The 17,642-nt window shown below is 45.3% G+C and overlaps 1 protein-coding gene across 1 annotated transcript; it reads left to right on the top strand.

Moving 5' to 3' along the window:
- Window positions 1–15,814: 15,814 nt before the first annotated feature.
- Window positions 15,815–17,215, top strand: LOC130020501 (tripartite motif-containing protein 75-like). Its single transcript, XM_056111099.1, has one exon. The coding sequence runs from the start codon at window positions 15,815–15,817 to the stop codon at window positions 17,213–17,215; it is 1,401 nt and encodes a 466-aa protein (XP_055967074.1).
- The last annotated feature ends 427 nt before the right edge of the window (window positions 17,216–17,642 follow it).

Below are 17,642 nucleotides of genomic sequence, written 5' to 3' on the forward strand. Positions count from 1 at the left end.
CATAAACAAAATGTTTTTGTTTTGGGGAGCAGGGGTTGTTGAGGTTGGAGTTGGTTGGACCACACCTAGAGGTATCAGGGCTGGCTCCTAGCTTAGAGATCATATGTGGCAGTGCTCAGAAGACCATATAGGACGCCAGGGATACAAAGTACGATGATCATGTCCAAGGAAAATACTCCTCCCACTGTATGCTTGGTTGGCCCCAAATTTTCATGACTCCTTGTAGATCTTAATATTCTGGGGTTTTAAATATGACAGAAATTAATCGCATCAGTATGACACTGTGTGGCGCAGGGTGTGGGTATTTTATTTTCTATAGCCCTGATAACAAAATCTTTGTTATGATAAACGTAAGCAGCTGTGCAGTGTTAGCAAAGATATTTTATAGGCATATAGACATCATTGGAGTGATAGCACAGCGGTAGGGCGTTTGCCTTGCTCGCAGCAAGCCCTGCTGAGCTGGGTTCGATTCCTCCACCCCTCTCAGAGAGCCCAGCAAGCTACCTCGCCCGCAAGGCAAAGCCTGACAAGCTCCCCGTGACGTATTCAATATGCCAAACACAGTAACAACAAAGTCTCACAATGGAGACGTTACTGGGCCTGCACGAGAAAATTGATGAACAACGGGAGGATAGTGACAGTGACAGTGACAGTGACATAGACATCAAAACAGTTGAATATTCATATAATGATGGGTAATTTATAAGAGAATGTACCTGTTTCACAGGAAACATCATAGAGTAAAATATTTTAACTAGACTTGTTTCATCCCATGAGGTCTGTGTAGAACAGGGGTCAAGGTCTGAGAGACAGGAGATATTCCTTGTTCCATGCAGAAATCACTACTCCTAGGTTCTATATAATTAAGGGAAATTTGTTAAGTGTGCATACCGCTAATAAAATACACTGTAGATATAAATTAATTAGTGGGAATGGATATGAGACCTGTGTAATGCCTTTTAAACACTTTTCTGCTGAAAGACAGCAAAACGTTTCTTGGCTGTAAAAATGTATTTTACTAGACACAGGCATATAGATGCAAAATAGTCAGAGATATATTACAAAGATTTGCAAGAAAAGATCATCTCCCTCAGCTACCCTGAAATTGAACACTTATGCAATCAGTCCCATATTTACAAGATAACCCGCTCTCCACATGAGGGAGGGGGGAAGCCCAGGCTGTGCTCACCCCTCCTCTGCCTCCCCGAGCCCACAGAGAGAGGTGTGCAGTCGGGGCCCACGCGGAAGTAGGGCTTGAGCTCTTGAGCAAAGGGCTCGGTGAACGAGTGCAGGTGAGACCTGTCGGCAGCATTGTAGAAGGAAAGCTGGCCCAGCTCCCAGTCCAGGTAAACGCCGATGGCCACAGTGTCATCGGGTCCCTGAGAGCCAGAGGCATGGCCCCCGTGCCCACGGCCAGGTAGTCGCCATCCTGCAGCTGCAGCGTCCAGCATCTCATGGGAGCCGCCAGAGGCCACGAGTTCTGGGCCGAAGGGGCTACACTGCACACGCCGACGGCCCACTCTGTCTTGGCGCCCACCTGCACCTCCCAGTAGTGCGGCCAGAGGTGAAGCCCTTCCCGCCCAGGACCACCAGCGGGGCATAGTCTTCACAGGGCCCGGGGTTCCCATCCCCATTGGGCCTCTCCCTCAAGCATGTCACTGACTGGAGGTCCTGGGACACCCGCAGGCTGGGGTGGGCCGTGTCGGGGTCCAGGCTGATGCTCTCTCGGAATTTCTGGATGATGCTGTTGAGCGCGGAGCACAGAGGAGGGAGGCTGTAGGCCACCGGCCTGACGCAAAGGGGCTGCACGGCCGGGGGCTGCAGGCCCGCCCAGTGCTGCTGCAGTCCCCTCACCCCCCTCAGCAACATCTCCTTGGACATCACTCTCCGCTCCGCCACCTCCCGTCTGAGGTCTTTCAGCGCCCAGATGTGGTCCGAGTAGGCCTCCAGGTTGGCCCTGAGCTGCTGCTGGAGGCGTTTCTCCTCTTCTGCTAGCCTGCTGAGCGCTGCCTCCTGCTCACGCTCCACAAACTGGGTGAGCTGCTCAAATTCCGAGGCCAGCTGACTCCTGTGCTTTTCCATGTCTGCTCTCAGCTGCAGGAGGTTTGTGTCTTGGGCGACATCTTGCTTCTGCACCTTTGCCAGCTGCTTCTTCAGGGACCCGATGCAGCCGCTGAGCCTCTGTCTGTGATGAGCCGCTGCCTCAGCCACGGACCTGACATGGTGGCCCTGGTGGTCAGGGCCCTGGGCACACATAGGACACACCAGCTCCTGGTCATCCTCGCAGAAGAGGTTCACTCACTGCCTGTGATCCTCACACATGTCCTTCTCTGCCGGCGCCATCTCGCTGCTCCCAGAGCTCTGGAGGAGCATGGTCAGGTCCACCAGCCTGCCCAGCTGGGCGTTGGCACTGATATCCATCTCCTGGCGGGACTGCCGGCACACGGGACAAGGGAATGTGTCCTGCAGGTCCTTCCATGACATGCGGATGCAGGAGTCACAGAAGCTGTGGCTGCAGTCGATGGTGACGGGGTCATTGATGTAGTCCAGGCAGATGTGACAGATGAGGTCTGGCTGCAGTTTGGCCTGGGCTGCCGACACCTCCTCCATCCTCGGGTGTGGGAAGGGCAGGTCGGGGGTGATTTTCCTCAGAAAGTTGAAACCCTCAGGCTCTCCCCTGCCAGGAAAACAGTTACACACTCAGTCATTTTTCCTGAGCTCATCTAAGGATGTGTCTCTCTGATGACCAGCACACTTCTAAACTCAAGGGCTTCTCCAAGTGTACTCTCCTAAGACCAATTGCACTGTTCGAGCCTCATGCATTAGGGTCCCCTTTTCAAGTAATATTGCTTCATAGATGCCAACTCTCTGTGAATGGGAAAATGACCCCATTCACATCAGAGAAAAGGGAACTTAATTCTGGGACTCAGTGTAAAGAAAATAGATACCAGATAGTCAAATAGGTGCCCCCTAGAACCTGCACCAAGTGCGCACAAAGGATGCTGTGAAGTTAAGCTCTGGACCAGCAAGAAGCACATCCCCCCCACCCACTGTTTGATCTCTCTGCCCCAGCTCTTCCCCACATAAGGCAATACCCATGATGATCACTACTCACCTTTGTCTTGATTCTGGCCCTGCACACTGCTCTGTGCTGTTGGTGAGCTGCTCTCCTTGCAGGATGCAGACTTCAGCCTGGCACTGCTTGCCCTGCACTCAGCACAGCATTTATATACATCCGAGGGTGGGTCTCTGGAGGACCACCCTGAGATAGGGTGGGGCTGGACTAAAGGGATTTTCAGAGAGGGGAGTGATTTCCCAGAGCTGTATTTTGTCACAAGGAATGCCATGTTCAGGGAACAAGCTTTCTCGGGAAGCAAGCCCTTCTTCAATTGTCTTCATGTTCCACATCCCATCCTTGTTGAGGAAAAGTAGAAATGATAAATAAACTAGAAACTGAGCGCTGTTGGCATCAGAGTGATAGTGGATGCTGTAAGGTGTTTGCCAGGTGTGATCCTTGAGCCCAGAGGCAGGCAAGTACCCCCAAGCACTGTAGGCTGTGTGTTCCCATCATAAAACAAATAAACAAAGAGAATACTGAAGTGCCAGACAACCATGAAGGTTTGTTTTTATTTTTGCTTAGTTTGGGGTCACAAGGAGCTGGGATCAGGACTTACTCTGGGCACTGTGCTCAGGGTTTTCTCCTGGCAGGGTTTAGTGTACCTACCATTTATTTTCCAGCAGAGTAAACTGGATCAGCTGTGTGGAAGACAAGAACCTTAGTCTCTATTATATTGCTGACCTCAGAATTATTTTTTTATTAGTGAAACACCATGAGGTACAGTTATAGACTGTGCTTCGTTTTCAGTTATACAATAATCAAGTACCCATCCCTCCACCAGTGCACATCCTCCACCACCACGGGTCCCAGCATCCCTCCCACACCCCATCCTCCCCATCCCACCCTGCCTCTGTGGCAGGGCATTCCCCCTTGTTCACTCTCTCTTCTTTTGGGTCCTGTGTTTTGCAAGAGAGACATTGAGTGGCAATCATGTTTGGTCTATAGTCTACTTTCAGCATGCTTCTCCCACCCTGGAAAGATCCTCACAACACCCTTTATTTGGTGCTCTCTTCTCTATCTGAGCTTCCTTTTCCCCTAGCACGTGTGGCTAGCCTCCAAGTCATGGAGCAAAATTCCTGGTACTAATTTCAGCCACTCCTGGGTGTTAGTCTCCCATTTTGTTGCTTTATGTTCCCCAGAAGAATGCAATCTTTTTATCTAATTTTAAGATCAGTGTGTTTTAAGTTACCCTGAGGGACTTTTATGTTGTTTCATTTTATGCCACTTCTAGCAGTGCTCAGTGCTTATTCTTCAGTTATCACTCCTTGTGGTCTTGGGAAACTCTTTGAGGTCCCAAGATTCAATCTGTGTAGGTCACATGCATGACAAGTATTATCAGTCCTTCCTACTGATTTTTAATTTTTTCCCAATAAATCACCAATATTTTACAGTAATAAAGCTTTTCATTTCTTCATGATCAATAATATTTTAAGACTTATTTTATGTTAAAGAATGGTCACTCATGAAGAACTTTGTAAACCACAGTGTTTATATAAAATTATAAAGGTAATTTGGAAAAACTAAAGAAATAAATTTAAACAAATGGATTCTTGAAAGAGATAAAAAAAATCTGAGTTGTCTCATACATGAGTAACGTTGTTGAATAATAAACAATGCAAACATTTTTATCTATTTCCTTGGTAATCTACAATTCTAATTAGCATTCACAAGAAAAATAAAAAAAATATCGCGTGCTAGTGTAGCCCAATGGCATCTGCTCACTCCAGGAACATGAAGAGCCTCAAAGAGATCTGACCATCTCATACGTGGGTGGCCACTCCATCTTTTGAGGTCCCATGGAATTAATTTGGTAACAGCTCTAGTCCAGCGGTCCCTAGCCTTTTGAGGATAATCTCTGGGCTCAGATATGAAGTTCGGCTTTTCAGATAATTATTTAGCTTTTTTTTTTTTCTTTTTTGGTCACAGCCGGTGATGCTCAGGGATTACTCCTGACTTTTCACTCAGGAATCACTCCTGGCGGTGTTCGGGGGACCATATGGGATGCTGGGAATCAAACCAAGGTCAGGCGCGTGCAAGGCAAATGCCCTACCCACTGCGCTATTGCTCAAACCCCTCAGAGAATTACTTAGATTGCAGCATTCTATGGGCTGCATGCAACAAAATGGTGATTATTTGGTTTCTCTTCAGCTGCTTCTGACATTTTGATATTTCTATTAAAAGGCAGTTTACATAGAAAATGTTCAGGAAACAAAACAAAGATCTTTTGAAATTCCAAAAAATAAATAAATAAATAAACTACAAGTTACTTTTCAACATTGCATTTTCCAGGTTTCACAAATGTGCTCGTAGCGTCTACATTTTTCCTACTAGTTTCCTTTCTTAGAAATTCTTGAGTTTAGTATGTTACAAGTTCCATGCTTTTCTCACATTGAAAAGAAAGTGCTTATTTTTTTGTTTTTTCCCCCTTTTTGTTACAAAATGGGGCTGGAGCAATAGTATAGCTGGTAGGGTGTCTGCCTTGCATGCAGCCGACCGGCTGACCCGAGTTCGATTCCTCTGCCCCTCTTGGAGATCTTGGCAAGCTACAGAGAGTATCTTGCTCACATGGCAAAGCCTGTCAAGCTCCCCGTGATGTATTCGATATGCCAAAAACAGTAACAACAAATCTCACAATGGAGACGTTACTGGGCCCGCTGGAGCAAATCGATAAACAATGGGAGGACAGTGACAGTGACAGCGATAGAACAGCGGTAGGGCATTTGCCTTACAAGCGGCCAACATGGCCGACCCAAGTTCGATTCCTCCGCCCCTCTTGGAGAGCCGGCAAGCTACCGAGAGTATCTCGCCCGCATGGAAGAGCCTGGCAAGCCACCCGTGATGTATTCGATATGCCAAACACAGTAACAACAAAATCTCCAATGGAGACGTTACTGGGCCCGCTCGAGCTCGAGCAACAATTTTAAGTGCACCATGCTTTTTGGGATAAAAACATTCCAAAAATAAAAGGTTTTAGAAAATACGTCAAGTAATTTTGTGAGCCCATAATCAAGAATAATCAACCTCTTACCAAAATGTGTTTTTTTTAAAGGAGTCAGAGAGAGAGTACAGTGGTTAGGGCATTTACCTGCATGAAGTTCACCAGCTTTGGTTCCTAGTACCAATTATTCCTATTCCACACATCCCTAGTCCCCATCAAACATGAACCTGAGCACAGTGCCAGAGTTAAGCCTTGAGCACTGCTAATTTGGAGTGAAAGCAATCAAACAAAAAAATATACTAAGAAGTGAAATTAAATTGATTACTTTTTATTTGTTTTCTTTTTGGTCCTTACCTGGTGATGCTTGAGTGGGCCCAGTAACATCTCCATTGTGAGACTTGTTGTTACTGTGTTGGGCATATAGAATATTGCAATGTGGCAATAGAAGCATGCTGAAAGTTGACTATAGACCGAACATGATTACCACTCAATGCCTCTTTTGCAAACCACAACACCCAAAAGGAGAGAGAGAACAAAAGGGAATGCCCTGCAACGGAAGCAGGATGGGATTGGAGGAATGGGGGGTGGGAGGGATACTGGGACCCGTGGTGGTGGAAAATGGGCACTGGAGGAGGGATGGGTACTTGATCATTGTATAACTGAAACCCAAGCACAAAAATTTGTACGTCTACAATTGTGCCTCATGGTGTTTCACTAATAAAAATAAGTCACAGTCACAATCACAGCCCTCCCGTTGTTCATCGATTTTGCTCGAGCGGGCCCAGTATCGTCTCCATTGGAGACTTTGTTGTTACTGTGTTTGGCATATTGAATATATCACGGGTAGCTTGCCAGGCTCTGCTGTGTGGGCTAGATACTCTCAGTAGACAGCCAGGCTCTCCGAGAAGGGCGGAGGAATTGAACTTGTGTCGGCCATGTTGGCTGAGTGCAAGGCAAACGCCCTACTGATGTGCTATAAAATAAAAAAAAAAAAGAATATTGCCATGTGGGCAGATTTGGTATATTGAATATGGCACGGAAAGCTTGCAAGGCTTTGTCGTGTGGGCTAGATATTCTCGGTAGCTTGCCGGGATCTCCGAGAGGGATAGAGGAATCGAACACGGATCGCCTCAGTCAGCCATGTGCAAAGCAAACACCCTACCAGCTGGAGCAATAGCACAGCGTGTAAGGCTTTTGCCTTGCACACAGCTGTCCTGGGTTTGATTCCTCCGCCCCTCTCGGAGAGCCCTGCAAGCTACCGAGAGTATCTCGCCCGCACGGCGAAGCCTGGCAAGCTCCCCTTGACGTATTCAATATGCCAATAACAGTAACAACAAGTCTCACAATTTGCTGTGAGATGTTACTGGTCCCCACTCAAGCAAATCGATGAACAACAGGATGACAGTGCTACAGTGCTACATGGCAATTCTCAATATTATTCCAGGCTTTGCATTTAGGAATCACTCATGACAGTGCTCAGGGACTATTTGAGATGTTAGGGATCAAACCTGGGTTGGCTGCATGCAATGTTAGAACCCTCACAGCTGTGGACATGGGCAGGAACATGGCCAAAGCAGGAGCAGTTTCATGCTACTGAGCGCAGGGTTTGCTCTTGGTGGACTGGGTGAAGTTTAGGAATGAGAAAATTCAAAGACAATATTAAGACTTTCACATAGGCAAAGAGGTAAATAAATGGTGGCACAATCACAGAGTGGTGAGGACTAATCAACGTCATTTTAAAAAACAGTTTACTTCATTTGTTGGGCTGGAGCCATGGAACACCAGTAGGGCGTTTGCCTTGCATGCGGCCAACCCAGCCGACCCGGGTTCGATGTCTCTGCCCCTCTCAGACAGCCTGGCAGCTACTGAGAGTATCTTGCCCGCAAGGCAAAGCCTGGCAAGCTACCCAGGACGTATCCGATATGCCAGACACAGTAAAAACAAGTCTCACAATGGACACGTTACTGGGCCTGCTCAAGCAAATCGATGAAAGGGAGGACGGTGACTGTGGCTTCCAATTATGGCACCACAATCTACCAAGGCGTTTGTAGTAGAAATTGTGGCTATGCCATTCTGACACCAGCCCCATCTCCAATTTTATTGGCTGCTCCCAGAGTTAATGTATGCATATTTGAGAAAAAATATTTTCGAAACCTCATTGCAGCACTGCAGACTCTGAAAAGGGGAAATTGTGGGCCTAGTGACCCTTCCCCAGGAAGAGAATCAACCCACGGAATAGTTTGATACTTTGGTATTTTCTTTGTTTTGTCACATGACAACACTACATTGCTGAGGCCATTTTCCTGGCTCTGGTTGAGGGATCACAGCTGGCTGTCACCTTACAGGCTCCACTGTCTCTCTGACTCCAACACTGTTTTGGTTATAGTTTATGGTACATTTCTACTTTTCCTCAAAAAAAAGATGGATTCGGTGTATGAAGTCAAAGAGGAAGGGCTTGATTCACAGTTAAAACTAGATTCCTGAAAGAAAGACAGGTTCCCTCCACACATAATTCTGTGGAGTCAGAATAGAGCTATGGAGAAACCATCATCAACCAATTACTGAACCAACCAATCAAATTGATAAAATCCCTTCAACAGTTCAACCCCTCCCTACACTCCATTAGTCATTCTTGGATGAGTCTCTCCAGCTCCACCACTGATGTATATAAACGCACTGCTGGGTGAAGAGCAAACAGTTCCCAATGCAAGGCTGAAGTCTGCATGCTTCGAGGAGAGTAGCTCTCCAGTAGCCTCAGGCACTGTGCTAGGCCAGTCAGGACCAAGGTGAGTAGGGAACAATTAGGTGTTATGGCAGACCTGAAGGGGTATTGAGATTAACCAGATAATATTTTATACTGAAACCCAGAGTTGAGTGACCACTCCTCTGATGTGAATGAGGTCATTTGCTCATCACAGAGAGTTGTGCTGTGAAACAGTATCAGGTGAAACAGGGGACCCAAATGTATGAAGGCCCAGAAGTTGATTTGCTTATTGGTAAATACCGTTTGGAGGTCGTTGAGTATGGACGTACACTAGATTCTCAGAGACCATCCCTGAGTAAACCAAACTGAGTTCAGAACAGAGGTCTGAATAGGTGATTTTTTTCTGGCTGGAGGAAATGTGGAGCTCTGCCTTGTGAGGAAAAAACACCCTAGTCCTGCCCATCCCACACCTGAAGATGGAGGAGGTGTCGGCAGTCCTGGCCAAAATGCAGCCAGAGCTCATCTGTCACATCTGCCTGGACTACCTCAATGACCCCGGCACCATCGACTGCAGCCACAACTTCTGTGACTCCTGCATCTGCATGTCATGGAAGGACTTGCAGAATACATTCCCTTGTCCCATGTCCCGGCAATCCTGCCAGGAGATGCGCGTCACTGCCAACGCCCAGCTGGACAGGCTGGTGGACCTGGCCAAGCTCCCACACAGCTCTGGGAGCAGAGAGATGGCGCGGGCAGAGGAAGGCAGGTGTGAGGAGCACAGGCAGGGGATGAGCCTCTTCTGTGAGGAGGATCAGGAGCTGGTGTGTCCCTTGTGCGCCCAGGGCCCTGCCCACCAGGTCCACCACGTCAGGTCAGTGGCTGAGGCAGTGGCTCACAGACAGAGGGTCGGCGAGTGCATCAAATCCCTGACGAAACAGCTGGCAGAGGTGCAAAAGTGAGAAGTCACCCATGACTGAAACCTCCTGCAGCTGAGAGCAGATGTGGGAAAGCACAGGACTCGGCTGGCCTTGAAACCTGAGCAGCTCACCCAGTTTGTGGAGTGTGAGCAAGATGCTGCTCTCTGCAGGCTGGCAGAAGGAGACAAGTGCCTGCATACGAGAGAATGCCACACACAGCACCAGGAAAGCGGCATGCTCAGAAAAGCTTGGCAGGTTCCAGAAGGGAAGTTTTCACTTAAAGCAGCATTCTAGACTGAAAGAATTTCTACTTCATCAGTGAAGTCCATTGGCAGAGAGCCAGTGTGATAATGGAGACAGGGCGATTTTTCCAAATGCTTGTTGCATCCAACAGTGACAACAATAAAGCCAGAATACATATTACAAAATGAGGAATGTGGTCTGAAATGAGGAAACAACTTAGTGTCTAGAGAAATTGCCTGAAATGCTGGAGTGCCTGCCTAGCAGGGGAACATAGGGGTTAATTACTCAGGAACACTTAAATATTTGAGCACCCTTAGCACAAATCCTGAGGAACACACCAGGAGCCAGGAACAAGCACTGAGCACTGGCTCTGGGTCTGGTGTGGTCCCAAAATTACCAACAAAAAAAAAAAGAAGAAAATTATATAGTAATATTATCCCTAGTAACACAGGTATAGGAATTACCAACAAGTTTAGAAAAAAGCAATCTAGAACTAGACAACTGGGGTGGAAAATTAATTTTGGAGGACTGCTGTCTTGCAAGTTTTTATCCTGTGAACTAAGAATTGCAAGCTGGGCTCTGTCAACCCAGTGTTTTGCAGTGATGGCAGTTACAGGAAAGGTATTTCTTGAGCACATGGTTTTCTCAGACAGTTCCTTGTGGCCCAGAGCTCTCCCTGGACCCCTAACAACCTAGGACCCCTATTACTACTGCCAGTCTGCAGAGGACTTGCCCCCAAACCCCTAGCATCACTCATTTCCACTCCCACTGCAGTTCTGCTTCCAATATGACTGGCATTTGGGAAAAACATTTTTCCAAAAACTTCCTTCAGGTGGTTAAATAATATTTATTATTATTTTTATCATCATCATCATTAGCATCATATTTGTATTATTTTGAAATGAGGATTGCAGGTGAGAGAGTAGAATAGAGAAGCCCACCTCTCCTTCACTGTACAAGTAGGCCCCAGCTCTATGTGCTGTCAAATGTCCCCAACAGTCACTTTTCCTGGAGCTGTTTCCATGCCCTAGAGGGTAGCCGTGGGGTTTTGAAGATGCTTTTGCTTTAATTGTATTAGAGTTCGAAATCCCAAGCCTGGTTAACCTTAAGCAGTATGTATTCTGGCAGGTTTTTGAAAAGAACAGTTATGTGGGAGCTCAAAGTGGGAACTGATGCCAGGGAAAAGCAAAGGGTGCTTTAAGCTACTGGTGTGAAATGTTTCACTGTGATGTAGCTTCACATTGAGTCATCAATTGTTATTAACCTATAGTTAAGGAGTAAGCAGATTCATAAACTTTTAAACCCTGTCACTCAGTGCGTGTGTCTGTATATACATATATATGTATATATGTATGTATATATATGTATATATATATATATATATATGTATATATATGGTCACGGTCACAGTCACGGTCGTCGCATTGTTCATCGATTTGCTCGAGAGGGCCCAGTAACGGCTCCATTGTGACACTTGTTACTGTGTTTGGCATATCGAATATGTCACGGGGAGCTTGCCAGGCTTTGCTGTGCAGGCAAGATACTCTTGTTAGCTTGCCGCACTCTCCGAGAGGGGCAGAGGAATCGAACTCGGGTTGGCCATGTTCGCTGCTTGCAAGGCAAGTGCCTACCCGCTCTGCTATAGCTCCAGCTTTATATAATAGAGTATAATATTATATAACATAATAATAGTTATTATATATAGAGAGAGAGTTTGGAGATGAAAATCTCTCTATATATAGATAAATACATATCTATCTATGTATACGCACACTCAACAATACACACACATTTGTAACGGTGTATGTATATGTGTGTGTGTGTCAGATGAAGACGTTGTCTAGTGAAGAGTTATTTATTACTTATTAGATGAACCCTCATTTCAAATGCGTCTAGGCAGCAGGAAACTGACCAAAAGTGGACTTGGGTGGAAGTTAGGCATCGAATCAACGCTTAAGTGGTGAAAGAAAGAACATGTCTTACCAATTTCTTTGTAAACTAAGAGAACTTGGTGGCACTGAAAGGAGTAAGTGAGAATTGAAGGTGCAAGGGTTTCTCTAAATCTCCCTTTAGCTCTAGGCCAGTCCACCGGCTGTTTCTTGGAGGTGGGATCATCGCTCTTTCCTGAGATTGGTCGCCATAGTTAGAAGACCCACCCAGTGGAGACCCACCTAGTGGAGACCCACCCAGTGGCCTTTAAATTAGCTGGCCAGCTCAGAGACCGTGCACTGCTGCCAGGCTGCCCTCACACAGCATCCAGGAAATCTTCTGCAGACTGACCCCAGAGGAACTCAAGACCTTTACAACTGGCCAACCAGGTAAGCATGGGATTGAGATGATGTGGGGATGCAGAACTTTGAAGGGACACATACTCTGGCCCTGCAGAGACAGACATCTGTACCTGTAAAGGAAACACACCCTCTGTTAGTTTCCTGGAAAAGATTTTCCATTCATTAAAAATTCCAGTTCCTCAACCTTTCTTTTCTTCATCACATATATTCTTGCTAAATTCAGATAGCAATTTGCACCTGCACCGTGACATAGATCAGAATCAGTAGGGGTATGTGATGGACGGGCTCACTCTGGGACTTGGGGTGCAGAGGGGACGTAGTGACTGACACCTGATGTGTGATGAACCATCTGAGGAAGCTGGTGTTAGTCCCTGGTCGAATCCCCTAGAAACTCTGAGTAAAGGATATCAGACTGGAGGTGACTTTAGGATAGAACTGGACAGTTGTGGGTACTTTGTCAGGGAGAATATTGACTTTGTATACCAATTCCCTAGCTTTCCACAGCTGTAATATTACATTAACCTTATTATCTAGAGCATAACATTTTTGTCTTTAAAGAGAGGGCCATAGAGGTATCACAGTTGCCTCGTATGCATCTAACCATGGTTTGACCTGAGGCTCCACATAAAGTCTTCGTGGCACACACACAAAGAAAGAGACAGACAGAGAGAGAGAGAGAGAGAGAGAGAGAGAGAGAGAGAGAGAGAGAAGATTGGAGTACAGTTTTGAATTAAAGTAAAAAAGAAAAGCACTGACATGGAAATTGGCTTGTCAAGAGTGTGGTTAGAAAAACAGTAGTACTTTTGGTTGGACATACTTATTTTTTATATCAAGTTTTATCCTGATGTACCATCACCCACATTGCATCCTCAGTTAAGTTATGTGGACAATATTGCAGGGTTTGTTTAACTGGGGGTTGTCTATTTCCTTGCTTTGTTTCTATATACTCCACATATGAATGAAATAATGTTCATTTTTTCTTTTTTTTTTAAATTGTTCTCTGGCATCGATCTATGCTAAGGTTTTAAACTGATGTTTGAGCATCTCTCTGTGTTCAGGGTTTACTCCTGCCTCTGCGTTCAGGGATTACTCTCAGCTGGTTTCCTGTGACCAATGGGCTTCTGAGGATAAAACCCTCATCAGACACATTCAAGGTTAGTTCCTTACTCACCTTACTCTCTCCCAGCCCAATTGTGATCTTTAAGAGAGCTCCCTCATACGTATTTTTTTGCCCTGCTTCTCTACTCTTAGGTTTGATTTATCTTTGACTCTTCTTTGTGATGTGTTTTGAAATTTTTCTCCTTGGACTTATTCTATTTGGAACTTCTAAAGCTTCCAGTGTGAACGTACAGTGGGAGTTTCATTTTCCTTACATTCAGTTGAACTGTATTCGACCCCCAATATCCTATTCCTAGGTCCCTGAGCCCTGGAGAAGTAGTTCCTGAGTGCAGAACCAGGAGTAATCCCTGAGCACCACTGGGTGTGGCCCCCAAACAAAACAAACAAACAAACAAACAAACAGCTTTCAGGATCTGAGTTGTATGATTCAAGCCTTGCCTTGGAGATGTTCTTAGCTTCAATTCTCCCTCCAAAATGTAACACCCTATTCTCTTTTCTTTGAGACCCTTGTCATAGGAATATTTTTCTTCATGCCAAAACATCTGTGGTATTTTCTTCTTTTAACCTGTTTGTGGTTTTTTAAAAAATTTTTTTGATCTTGGAATTTATCTTGTTCAAACACTCAGATATTTTCCCAGCTTCTGTCATTCTGATGTTTATTCACAACGGGTACTTCTCTCCTTCTTGATTATCAAGGTTTAGTCAATAAGGGAGTTATTCATTACTAAATAATTACTAAATTTTTCATGACTAAAATTCTGGTTCTGACCACATGAGTATCTGTCCAGATTTCTGATAGTTCCACTAGGGACAGAATGTGTGCATATTAGTCATCTATGAGAAGAGGGGGGATGGGGAGTTCACAACCCTTATTCTGCTCTCTGATTCTCTATTTTAACTAGGTCTACTCTCTCTCTCCCTCTCTCTCTCTCTCTCTCTCTCTCTCTCTCTCTCTCTCTCTCTCTCTCTCTCTTCTTTCCTCCCTCTTGTCTCATCTGAAAACACTTATCATACCTGGCAGTAAGCACTCACTGAGGCTTCTCTGCCCACCTCTATGAGTAGAACAGCCAAAAGTGAGACGCAGGGCTAAAAAAGGGGGTGACTTGGTGACTTTGCTTTGTCACCTTATTGCTCATGAGGCCACTCTCTGTTCCTCCTGGAGTCTCTCAACAGTGAGGTATGAGCAGCTTGGTTCCCAGTTTATACATTTACATTAGAAACCATATTCAAATGATAAGAGGACAAAAAGGCATATTCTAAACCTAATCAATCTAGCTGTAAAACATTGTGCCATTTCATCTCTTCTCTAATATCATGAAGCAAATTCCACACTACAGGTGACTTTCGGTGGAAATCCTCCACAATATTCACAGTCCCTGTCACTGTTACTGTCACTGTTACTGTCACTGTCCTCCCATTGTTCATTGATTGTCTCCTGCGGGCCCAGTAACATCTCCATCATGAGACGTTGTTGTTACTGTGTTTGGCATATCGAATACGTCATGGGTAGCTTGCCAGACTCTGCCGTACGGGCGAGATACTCTCGATATCTTGCTGAGCTCTCTGAGAGAGCCGGAGGAATCAAACTCGGGTTGGCTTTGTTGCCTGAGTGCAAGGCAAACGCCCTACGTGCTATGCTCTCACACTGTTCTAAAATTTAATTTATAATAGCATGATTTTATTATAAGTAAAATCAAATAAGATGCTAAGTTGTATTTGGTTATCATTTTATATGCTCTCTCTATATACATATAGGCTGAAGTGATAGCACAGTGGTAGGGGATTTGCCTTGCAAGCTGCTGCCTAGCTGAGCTGGGTTTGATTCCTCCGCGCCTCTCAGAGATCCCGGCAAGCTACTTAGAGTATTTCGCCCGCACAGCAAAGCCTGGCAAGGTACCCGTAATCTATTTGATAACACAGTAACAAGTCTCATAATGGAGACATTACTGGGCCCACTGGAGCAAATCAATGAACAATGGGAACAAGTGCTATATAAATATATATATATATATTATGCTAAAATATATATTTGTTTCAGACAATTTATACTTTGTATTGACCTATGTACCACTTTTTCTATATGTATCTTTTTTCTTTTGACAGTGTGTGGTGAAATTATCAAACCAAAGTTACTTAGATATCCTCGACTTGACCTAATTTCATCACTTTCTTGATCTTGTGCCTGTTTTGTAACAAAAAAAGGCCAAAATGCCAAGATAACTGAGTGAAGGGAACCCAGAGCCCCAGACATTGTCGATGGTGATCATCTGGCCACACTCTCACGTGGCAGCTGCAAAGATCTCAGGATCTGCAAAGGAGAAATCAAAAACAAGTTTGTGGTAGTAGAACTTGCTGAGAACCTGGAAAGAGGTCAGCTTTCCTCAAAGCGTGAGGGCTAAGAAGAACGTTGCTTCTGACCTTCGAGTGGGTGGAGAACCAGAATATTCTCAAAGGAACTTCTTCAGGTAGCCCTATCCCTGACCAATGGCATTTTCAGCTTCCCTGGATGAGATCCCAGCAGACACCAGCTGCTCTCAATGTCTGGATTACCTGAGAGACCCAGTGACCCTTGAGTGTGGGCACAACTTCTGTGATTCCTGCATCCACCAGTGCTGGGTTGACCTCCAGGACGTCTTCCCGTGTCCCGTCTGCCTCCACCACTGCCCTGACAGGAACTTCAAGAGGAACAAACAATTGCGTCACGTCACAGAAGTCCTTAAGCAGCTCCCCACTGGAAAGAGCAAAAGGAGATGGCAGGCAGAGGAACCCCTGTGTGAGAAGCACAGTGAGGTCGTGGACCTGTTCTGTGAGGAGGACCAGCAGCTGTTGTGTCCTCAGTGTCGAATCTCCACTCACCACCAGGGTCACCACCTGATTCCCACTGACAGAGCTGCAGAGAGTCAAAGGAAGAAGCTCAAAGGATTCATGGAACTTCTGAAGACAAAGATGAGCGATGCTAAGAAGGAGTGTGAAAATCAAATTGCACAAAGTGTGGGAGGGACGTGGAAGATAGAGTCGTGGAAAGAAGAACTACATGCTGAATTTGAGCAGTTCAAACTTTCCTTGAGAGAAGAGCAATTATCAATTCATGCCAGCTTGCTCAATAGAGAGAGAGAGATGGAAGAAAAGATAGCACAGAATAAGAGCCAAAGTTTAAGCAGTATGGACACGGTGAAAATTCTCTTACGTGACATAACAGAGAAGTGTTTGCTGGCTGACCAGGATTTTCTAGCAAGTGTTGAGAACCTTCAGAGTAGGTATGAAAACCCACCCTTCCCTACAGTCTCCTCATATGAATTCAAGAATGAGAGCTACACCCTTTCTCCCAATTATGTTGGTCTGCACAAAATAATGAGCAAATTCCAGGAGAATTTGACACTGGACCCTGATACCGCCCATCCAAGTCTGACCATCTCCAAAGATAGAAGAAGTCTCCACATTGGATCAAGTTACCCTCACCTGCTGGACCACCACCATGTTGACAACATTGTTCCTTTCCTAGCTGTGCAGTGCTGTGAGTCCTTTGACGGAGGCAGGCATTTTTGGCAGGTAGAAGTGAGAGGCATAGGCGAATGTTCCCTCGGACTGTGTAAAGCATCCTTCCGTGATCATATATGGACACATCCCTTCTCCGAAAGTGACTTATGGCAATCAGATATCACCTTGTCTTTCCCTGGTAATATGCACATTGAAAGGCCAGAACAATATGTGACAATGAGAATTGGTGTTTTTCTGGATTATGAAATGGGAGAACTTTCTTTTTTTAATATGACTAACAGGTCATGTTTGCATAGGCTCACCGGTACACTCTCAGAAAAAGTGATACCCTATTTTGCTATTGGACCTTTATCAAAATCTCTTACAATGCATATGGTTATAGACTAATGATGTGAGCATACTGGAGGATAATGTGGTCTGTGGTATATTTCTTCCCCCTGCTATTGAAGGTTCAATGTAAATAAAGCTTTTTACACAACTGTTAAAAGGCTTCATTGATTTTCTTTTTCTCATTTAATCTTTGTCTGGGAAAACTGACAGGAGAGCCTTTCGTATCAAGTGAATCTCTGTAGACAAGCAAGTTCCTAGTAATTCTAGAATAATCTCACATTCCAGCCACTATTCCCTAGAATACCTAAAATACTTGTTTTGGGCAACTTTTCATTTTTTTGGCGACCTACTGTGTATTTTTACCTCATGTGCTTCCAGCTTATCATTATTTGCCCATAGTCATCTCTGCTTCCAAAATTCCTAGACATTTTCTACTTTGTTATTTTGTACAGAATTTGTAGATTTCGCCTCATTCTCAGGAATT

This window comes from Sorex fumeus, unplaced genomic scaffold (genome assembly GCF_029834395.1).
Source record: "Sorex fumeus unplaced genomic scaffold, SorFum_2.1 ptg000012l, whole genome shotgun sequence".
In the NCBI taxonomy this organism is placed as follows: Eukaryota; Metazoa; Chordata; class Mammalia; order Eulipotyphla; family Soricidae; genus Sorex; species Sorex fumeus.

Coding starts and splice junctions, on each gene's coding strand:
- LOC130020501 (XM_056111099.1), top strand. CDS start 15,815: ATGGCATTTTCAGCTTCCCTGGATGAGATCCCAGCAGACACCAGCTGC.